The sequence below is a fragment of the Daktulosphaira vitifoliae genome, unplaced genomic scaffold, assembly GCF_025091365.1.
Source record: "Daktulosphaira vitifoliae isolate Bord-2020 unplaced genomic scaffold, ASM2509136v1 Scaffold_2, whole genome shotgun sequence".
Taxonomy (NCBI): Eukaryota; Metazoa; Arthropoda; class Insecta; order Hemiptera; family Phylloxeridae; genus Daktulosphaira; species Daktulosphaira vitifoliae.
In genome coordinates, this window is record NW_026099573.1 from 45,252,744 (window position 1) to 45,262,717 (window position 9,974).

At 28.5% G+C, this 9,974-nt stretch overlaps 1 protein-coding gene across 4 annotated transcripts in view; it reads left to right on the forward strand.

Moving 5' to 3' along the window:
* The window catches only part of LOC126899234 (patronin), a 30,382-nt gene extending 26,355 nt beyond the window's left edge, over window positions 1-4,027 (forward strand). For all 4 annotated transcript variants that reach the window (XM_050673848.1, XM_050673850.1, XM_050673851.1 and 1 more), the window contains 3 exons: window positions 3,052-3,229; window positions 3,289-3,564; window positions 3,780-4,027. In XM_050673848.1, coding sequence (XP_050529805.1) covers window positions 3,052-3,229; window positions 3,289-3,564; window positions 3,780-3,924 — 599 coding nt within the window. In that variant the 3' untranslated portion in view covers window positions 3,925-4,027. The remainder of the gene's footprint in view (window positions 1-3,051; window positions 3,230-3,288; window positions 3,565-3,779) is intronic.
* Window positions 4,028-9,974: the final 5,947 nt, after the last annotated feature.

Genomic DNA, 9,974 nt, shown 5'->3' on the forward strand with positions numbered 1-9,974 from the left:
TTAATTCAATTTTTTTTTTTTTTTTTTTAAGCTTCTACAGGCCATTAAGGCCTTTCGCTGCTTCTACCAAACCCCTCCATCGGTCTCTATTGTCTGCATCCTCAATTCTTGCCGTTTCATCTACTTGAATTAAATCTTTCTTTATCCGATCCAGCCAACGCTGACGTGGTCTTCCTCTGGGGCGTGTTTTATTTAGTTTAGATACCAAAACTTGTCTCATTAGACTGTCCTTATCTCGCCATATGTGTCCGGCCCATTCCAATCTTTTTGATACAAGATATTTTTGGATATTTGGTCCGTTAAAGATTCTTTCAATATCTGCATTAGTTCTCCTTTCATATTGACCTGTTTCCGTATTATATATGGGACCATATATTCTTCTAAGAACCTTTCGCTCAAATGTTAGTAGCTTTGTCTCGTCCCCTTTAGTTGTTGACCACGTTTCACAACCATACATTACTATGGGCCGTAAGTAGGAAATATATAGCTTTCTCTTAGTTTCTCTGGAGAGAAGTTTAGAACTGAATATTTTGCTCATTGCATAATATCCTCGATTTGCCGCATTCAGCCTCAACCTTATTTCGTTATGCATATCATTCCTATTATTCAAATTAACCCCCAAGTATTTAAAGTCTTCTACTTGCTCAAATGTATATTCATCTACGGAGAGATTCTGTAAAATTCTTGGACGCCTGCTCATGATCATATATTTTGTCTTGCTCTCATTTATATTGAGGCCCATTCTTTTACTAGACTTAATTAATTTTTTTGTACTTTCTTCTACTTCGACTTGAGAGTCTCCAAGAATGACAATGTACATCTTTTCCTGCAATTTTTAGTAGTTCAGAATTTATGTTATCATCCCCTGGAGATTTATTATTCTTTAGTGATTTAATGATTATTTCAATCTCCTCGATACTTGGTGCTAGAAGTTCAGGTTCTGCTGTATGATACACTAATTCTTCGTACTTTTCATTATTGTTACTTCCGATGCGGTTATTTTTGTTATTTAGGAGTTCTTCGAAAAATTCTTGAAATTTGATTACAATCTCGCTAGGTTCTGAAATTATATTACCACTTTTGTCTGTGATGAAATTAATACGTGCTTTAAATCCTTCCTTAACCGACCTACACTTCTTGAAAAACAGTCTCGGTTCTTTCTTATATAATTCGATATCTTCTAAAACTTTTTTTTCCATTGAGCGTTTCTGTTGTCTAATTACTTTGTTGGCTACAGTTCTAAGCTTTGAGTATTCATTAATGTTTTCTGGTGTAGGATTCAGTATCATATTTTGTCTAGCTAAACTTCGCTTGTTAATCGCAACTTGGCACTCCAAGTTATACCAATGATTTTTATTTTGTTTAATGTGCTTACCTCGAAATCTCTCAGCAGCTTTTGTTAGAGATTCTTTTGTCTTTGACCACAATGTTATGTTATCCGATTCATGTTCTGCAAGATTATATTTTCTGAGATTTTCAGATATCTCTCTTTGGTATGTATCTATCTCCTTTGAATTCCTAATTTTTTCTATGTCAAGTTTGTTATTCTTTCCTGTATGTATCTTACTCCTCCATTTTACTGATAGCTTTAGTGCGAACGTTGCAACAACTAAATAATGGTCTGTATCTCCATCGGCTCCTCTGTAACTTCTAATGTTACGAATTGACGTTTTGTGCCTCTTGTCTATGATGACATGGTCAATTTGACTTTTTGTTTTCCCATCTGGAGCAGACCATGTATGTTTATAAATATTTTTTCTTGGGAAATAAGTGCTGCTAATTATGAGGTCTTTTGAAGAGCAAAAATCAACTATTTTGTGACCATTGTCATTTGTGGTAGCATGCCAGCTCTCTTTACCGATCGTTTGTCCAAAGGATGTTTCTCTACCAACTTGAGCATTTAAATCCCCAACAATTAACCTAATACAATTTTTAGGCAATGCGTCAAAAGTTCTTTCTAAAGTATCATAGAAACTATTTTTTTCCTCGTCGTCTGCATTTTCAGTCGGCGCATAGCAGTTCAATATTATTAAATCTAGTTTCTGGTGAGATATTCGTAGGTAGCAGATGCGTTCATTCACTGGCACAAATGTTTTAACTTGAGTCATCACTGCTTTATCAATCACAAAACCAACTCCTTTCTCGTGTCTACCAGTTTGTAGACCGCTGTAGAATATTATTGAGTTGCCACTTTGTATATTACCACTATTAAGCCATCGAACCTCCTGTATGGCTACTATGGGGATTTTGTATCTAGTGATTTCATCAATAATACATTTCAAGGCGCCTGGTTTAAATAAAGTTCTTATATTCCAAGTTCCAATCCGTAACTCCAAATTTTTCCGGTTCCTATTTCCATTCCGTGATCCATTTTTATCCACAATCCGAGGCTTTGGTTGAAGTTTCTTAACAAGAGTTTTGTTTTTAAAGAGGACGGGTTGTTAGCCCGTCGCTCAAACCCCCAACCTGGAGGACCAGTTTGAGCCAACTAACTAAAGTCAGCCCATAGCTCGGGGCCCCGGGTCCGCTAAGCCCGTAGCACTAAATACATAGTGCCCCCCTGGGGGAAATTCAATTAGTATTGCAAATATGTCAGAGTTACCTTTTGGAATAGAACATAAGTAATACTATATTTTCCTAAAATTAGTTTGCTTCTTAAAAATATTATAATGGAGTTAATAATATTAACTTAACCTATATTTTATATAAAATATTAATTAATAATTAAACAATTTTTTAATTACTATATAAATATTACAAATGAGTCAGTTGTCTTGCTGTAAAAAATAAACTTACATAATATATAAACATTATTTTCAAACTGGATTGGCATTATTAATATTATTATACAATTATACATTTAAAATCAATGTTAATATTGAAAAATTGATAAAAAAAAATTTCAAGCTATTACTTAACACTAGCAACTTTCATTAACTTTAAAATCTTATTTCATTTCTTTTGACTTATCAAAAATAATCAATCTATATTATTATCAATTTTAATCTATTAGCTTCTTTTAACACTATTTTAATGAATGTTTAATTCTAGGTGGATCAAGTTGTGATCAAGATAGTCTACTATACCGTTATGGTGATACAGATTCAGGATTAGGACGTGCTACACCACCTAGAAGAGCAATGTCACCATCAGGTCCGGGATCACTGCCTATACGTCGTAAATTTGATGATACTGCAAGTGAAGCTGGTAGTGACTATAGTGGTCCTCGGTATGAGTTGTAACAAATAATTTATTTCATAAATTTTTCTAATTTTTTATCGATTTTAGGCTTTACAAACAACCAGTGACTAAATCCAATCGAGGTATTATTTTAAACGCAGTTGAATATTGTGTTTTTCCGGGTGTAGTTAATCGAGAATCAAAAAAAAGGGTATTAGAAGAAATTAATAGATCTGAGGCCAGGCATTTCCTTGTACTATTTAGAGATACAGGTTGTCAATTTCGAGCACTTTATCTTTACTATCCAGAAACTGAAGAAGTGATGAAATTGTATGGTACTGGACCACGGGTGGTCACTGATCGTATGTTTGACAAGTTTTTCAAGTAAGGATTCATTTTTTTATTTACAATTGGGAAAAAAGGAAATATGGACTCTCGCTAATAGTATTAAGGCGTGGTCATTTAGAGTCACGTCAAAAAATATTGGGGAATGTAGTGAAAAATCTAAAATCTTTTCTTCCAAATATTCAAACTTGAACTTTTAATTTATTTTATATTGTATGATAAAACAACATAATTCAATTTTTATATTTATACAGGTATAATTCTGGTGGAAAATGTTTTTCCCAAGTGCATACAAAACATTTGACTGTCACAATCGATGCTTTCACTATACATAATAGCTTATGGCAAGGTAAAAAAGTAAATTACCCAAACAAAAAAGACATGACGCTAGTCGTTTGAAAAAAACAAACAATAAATGGGTTTTCGCCCTAGTTATGTAGAAGTAGTAATATTTATATATATTTATATATTTGGTTTATGCATATATATATAATATATATATATACATGAGAAATATATTTCTTAACAATTTTTGTTTAACAAGTCTTTAACTTTACACTCGGTTATAAGTATCTAGTATTAATATTTAATGTAATTAATATTAGTAATTATGATAACTAAAAAAAAATCTATTAATCCTCCTTGGATTAATGTTGTTAAAAAGTATTTTTTGTGTGCATTTGCAGCCTCATTTGTATTATTAATTGTTGTTTAATTAAGTTCAATTTATTTTTATTCTATATGTCCATTGTGATTTATTTAACTTATTCTTAAAAACATTAACCAATGTTTGCATGTATTTTACTTAAACTACAAATGAATCATTCTTGTTAATATTTATATTATTATGAATGTTGAAATAATATATTATACATAAAACATTTTAATTAATAAATCACTAAACAATTTCTTTTATCCCCCACCCTTTTTTTTTACTATCAACATTTAAATGTTTGAAAATCAACATTTTAACTTAAATTACAATACATTTTTATTTAAAAATTTAATTATGAATTTTAAATCTTATATCATACTTTTATAAAATCGAATATCATTACATAATGTCATGATACTCCATGTTGTATAATTTTTACCTACTGTTGCTTTATACTTTCTACAACATAACTTATGAAAAATATATTGTAATTAACTTTGAGCGAAACAGATCAATAAAAATAGGTGTTGACTTTGCTTATTACTCTAGCTTTTATAATTAAAGTTCAAATCAAGAACCTTATATTTCTAATATAAATTAATTTTGAAGAAAGTTGACAAATAAGCATTTAGTATGATTGTTACAAAATAGTAATTTTAAATAATTACTAAATAAGTAAAATTTGTATTGACCAAATCAACATATATTTATTATCAAAATAAAATATTGAATAATTCTTAGTACTCGTCATATTAGATCTTACTAATTTCTTACTACTATTATTTATATTTTATTTATTATTTTTGTAAACATATTTTTTTATTATTATTTTTACATATAGGATCTATTAACATTGTGCCAATTTGTAAACAACATAATTTTTTATTATTATTTTAATTTTTATTATTATATCTTAGGTCTATTTCTAATTTTATATAATTTTTGCCGTTACTACTTTTCTTAAAAATTCACTGAGCCACAAAATATATTGTATTTTACCTTTTGTTATTGCATGATTATTATATAGTATACTTAATTTGTATAAAAATTCAATTTTGACTTAATTTATTATTGTTTTTATTTAGTATTATTTATAAAATAATACAATGTATATTTATTAAAATGTTTATTTATATTTCAAATTTTATTGGCCATGTTCAAATATTAATAACATACAAAAATTGTACTATGTATTATATAATTTATAATTGTACTATAAATGGCATGTAACATATTAATATTTGTATTAGTATGTTTTCTAATTAAACTTTATTATTCTCAATTTTGTTCACTAAAAACTATTAACAGCCTTACACTGAAAACAAAATATACTATGTATTGTTAACTTACAATTAAAATGTGATAATATACTAAGCTTTTTTTCTTGTAAATTATTTTTATTATTTAAAATTATCATTAAATATATTGGATACCTAATATCAAAAACAAATATGTAATTTTCATTTATGTATATGAATTAATTACAAAATTGTGTCTAAAAGTTATTTAATGATTAAAAAGAACTAAGTTTGAAAAAAGAACATGTCTGGTTTTAATACTAGCCACCTAATATTTTATATACTAAATTGGAATAAAGATTTACTTAAAATTGTATTACAAACATTTCTTTGCATATATTACATTCAATTTATATATATAATATATATATTATATATGTAAATATAATTTTAAAATTTTACATAAATAAAAAATCTTTTTTCCTCGTCTTGGTCTCAACTACTTGGGATCAAGCCATACGCCTAAGTTTTGTTCAGAACTCTTCATACTTTTTAACAAAAATTTTACACCATATGTCAATCTGACGCAACCTCGTTAGTCGCCTCTTACTACTAGTAGAGAGGCCATGGAAGTATTCTTATCCCCTATCCGCCGGGACATTGCAAATATTAAATACTTGTTAAATTATTCAATAAAAAAATCACTTATGGCTAGTATTATTTAAAATTAAAATAATATTAAAAATATGAATTTAACACTAAAAATCATTAAACACATATTTAAGTTGTTTAGCATTGAAAATGGTAACATTATTCTCAAAATATGTATTTGGGATTTTTTAGTAATTTCTGAGACTTTAGTTAAATAGTTTTAATATAATTTTTATTTTAAATTTATTAAGTTATTTGCCTAAAAATTTTTTGTTTAAATTGTATTATTTTAGTTTAATGGCCAACTTTTCAAACAAATAATTGTTTGAACAATTTTTTTTTTTTTTTTAATTTTTGTAATACACTTCAAGTTAAAAATTGTGAGACCTTTCAAAAATTGAGTTGAAAAAAAATTATTTACATGCACAGGTGCAGGCCTTTTTCAAACTCTTCTTTTACTTAGGATTTTCATTGGATTTTTATAAAAAGTTTTCACAAAAGAAACTTGTTTTTAGTAACTCTATTTGGATTTGAATTAAAAAAAGAAATTATAGCAGTTTCAAAATGCAAAAAAAAAAAGTTGGAAAATCTTTTTATACAGCATTTTAATTTTGAAATATTTTTTTTAATTTCTAAAATTAAAATGGTATTATATTTAATAGTATACTGTTACGTCGCTATTTAGGGGTTGAGCCTAAATGCCAGTCGACAGTATTCTAAGGGACCAACGGGGGATAGCTGGCTAGGCTATATCTACCTTAGGTACTGAAGTTTCCTATTTAATTTATATTCCCTTAGAGGAACTACCAAGGGTCGCACTACAATATATATATATAACACTTTAGGTTAACAACGATATAAATAAATATTTATTAAACAATTGAAATTTTTAATGGATAATACAACCTGCTGGACACCTAGAGATGTTATAATCCAACAGGGAGCTGACGGCGACACACACACACACTATAATATACGGGTAGCGAAGTTAAGTTAATTATCAGGCAAAAGTAGTGATCGCGAAGATGGTAAAATGTCAACTGTCGATAGGGATATCTTATTATGGCACATTGGCCGTGAATTACAAAAACTGTTTATGTATGCAGTCCGCCCTCCTGTTAGTATTGTTGTATGTCACCGTGTTAATTATATATATATATATATATATGTCTATTAAACGGTACAACGATGTTATGGGAGACAGAGATATGGGCACATGCAAATGTGATCGTATCAGCTGCTCCCCCTACACTTAAGGTCTGACCCCAGACCTTAATACAAAACAAAAGAACTTTGGCAAAATAATTCTACGTAGGAAAAGAAAAAATATTTAAAATAAAAAAATTTGGAGGGACATTAGTGTCGTGTAAGAACCTCTGGGTCTTTGATGTCCACACTCCTTAATTCACAAGCTTTTGAGCGTTGAAGGAGCTTCCTTCGTGTGGGCTCTCAATAGTCGGCTACCAAGCGGTTCCTATGAAAAGCCCGGCCCTGTCGTCGACTTCTTGAATAGTCTCGGGGCCCCAAAGAGTATTCTCCGTGTTCTCGAGGACTGTTCAGAACACTAACGCTTATTATTAAAAAAAAATTTAATAATTAAAAGGGGATGTTGGGGTACCGAATACAATTATAAGCAATACATGCACAATAAATGATAAATGTTCATGAATTAAAAAATAATAATAATTTAATGTTATTTATGACAATAAAAAAAATAAACTATGTTAACCTAATGTATGTAGCCAAAACGTTGTCAAAAATAGGTGTCTTAAATTAAGTTAAGCATGCTCGATAATAGTACTAATGTATACAGTAAAATATATGCGAAACATACACAGTGACCATCTCATAAAATTCAGTGTCCATTTATTATATATAAAAAAAAAGAAGAAATACACACAATAGGGTATTTTGATTTAGGCTGACTTGCGCCTTAGTTGCGGGACGATTGTTTTATATAAATTATACTATAATAAGGGTAGCCGTAATAACATTGGCCGTGAATTGCAAAAGTGTTTATGTGTGCAGTCCGCCCTCCTGTTAGTATTGTTGTATGTCACTGTGTTAATTATATATATATGTCTATTAAACGATGTTTGGGAGACAGAAATATGGGCACATGCAAATGTGATCGTATCAATACAATGGTATAAATCATATTTATCCAATTTTTGGCGACAATATCTTCATCTAGATTAAAATCACATTTATTTTTAACATATTAATCATTAAAATTTATCCAGTGAAAACTGAATATTTTCATTGACAGACTTAAAAATAAAACATAATGGTATAAAATATAAATAAAAAAACCCAGCACAAGGGGGTCGCGGCACAGTGGTGACGTGGTATAGATGGATCAAGTATAATGATATCTGACAGTGATTAAAATCACTATAAAAAAAAAACGCTTCGATGCAAATCTTTAGATACTGTTTAATTTTAAAAAATTGGTGGACTATTCCAAAAGCTACATGATCTGCTAGTTCATTATTAATATCCTAATTCAGATAAAGTATATCGAATGAAAGATGGATTATTAAAAAATATTATTTCTCATAAAAAAATTATGTTGATTCATACACTTTTCAATATGTTATAGCATTATAAAGTTAAAAATAAAAAAATAAAATCGAGAATTTTCACACAATAATAGCATTTGGTAGCCAATTTCACCCTGAAGACAACATAAAGTACGAAATTTTTTTTTTACATAATAAAGTAGATTACATTAGCTTTAATTTAATATATATATAAAAGTGTCAGACTTTCCGGAACACTTTCAAAATTTAAGTTGAAAAAGTCAATTTTTTGTGAAAAAGTTGTCATTTTGAATCCCCCCCTGTAGGCAGGTAAAAAGTCAGATTTATAAAAAAAATATACCAAATGATAGGTAAAGACATCATGCATCTACAAAAAAAAGAATTATATTGATCCATACATCTTTCGAGAAGTTATAGCATTATAAAGTTAAAAATATAAAAAAGAATTTTTTTACAAAAATCGTATTTTTTTTATTAAGTTTAATGTCTGTTTTCACCATGAAGATAAAATAAAGTCCGAAATTTTTTTTTACCATAATAAAGTATATTACATTAGCTTTAATTTAAGATATATATAAAAGTGTCAGACCTTCCGGAACACTTTCAAAAGTTACGTTGAAAAAGTTCTACTTTCTATATGCATTTTTATGTTTTGAATCCCCCCTGTATTTAGGGAAATGGTCCGATTTAAAAAAACAGTATGTCGAATGAAAGATCTATATAAATACTACTTCTCATAAAAAAATTGTAATGATTCATACATTTTTCAAAAAGTTATAGCATAATAAAGTTAAAAATGGAAAATACAAAATCGAAAATTTTCACACAAAAATAGCATTCGGTAGCCATTTTCACCATGAAGATAAAATAAAGTCCGAAATTTTTTTTTTTCATAATAAAGTATATTACATTAGCTTTAATTTAAGATATATATAAAAGTGTCAGACCTTCCGGAACATTTTCAAAAGTTAAGTTGAAAAAGTTAATTTTTTGTGAAAAAGTTGTCATTTTAAATCCCCCCTTGTGGGCAGGTTAAGGGTTAAATTTATGAAAAAAATATACCAAATGAAAGGTAATGATATTATGCATCTATATAAAAAAGAATTATATTGATATGTTCATTTTTGAAAAAGTTATGGCACTTTTAGTAAAAAAAATTGTTAAAAATTTCGAAAGTTAGCGATTTTTAAATTTGTAATTTTTTGGAGGTTTCCCCCATTTACGGGGAACGAGGGAATTTTTTTCAATTTTTGAGGGTAATGTCTTCGACTAGATACAATTTGTGATCTTTTGACGTATCATTGAAAGAAATCGGTTCGGTGAGAGCTGAGAAAAAGTGGTAACAGACACAAAAAAAAAAAA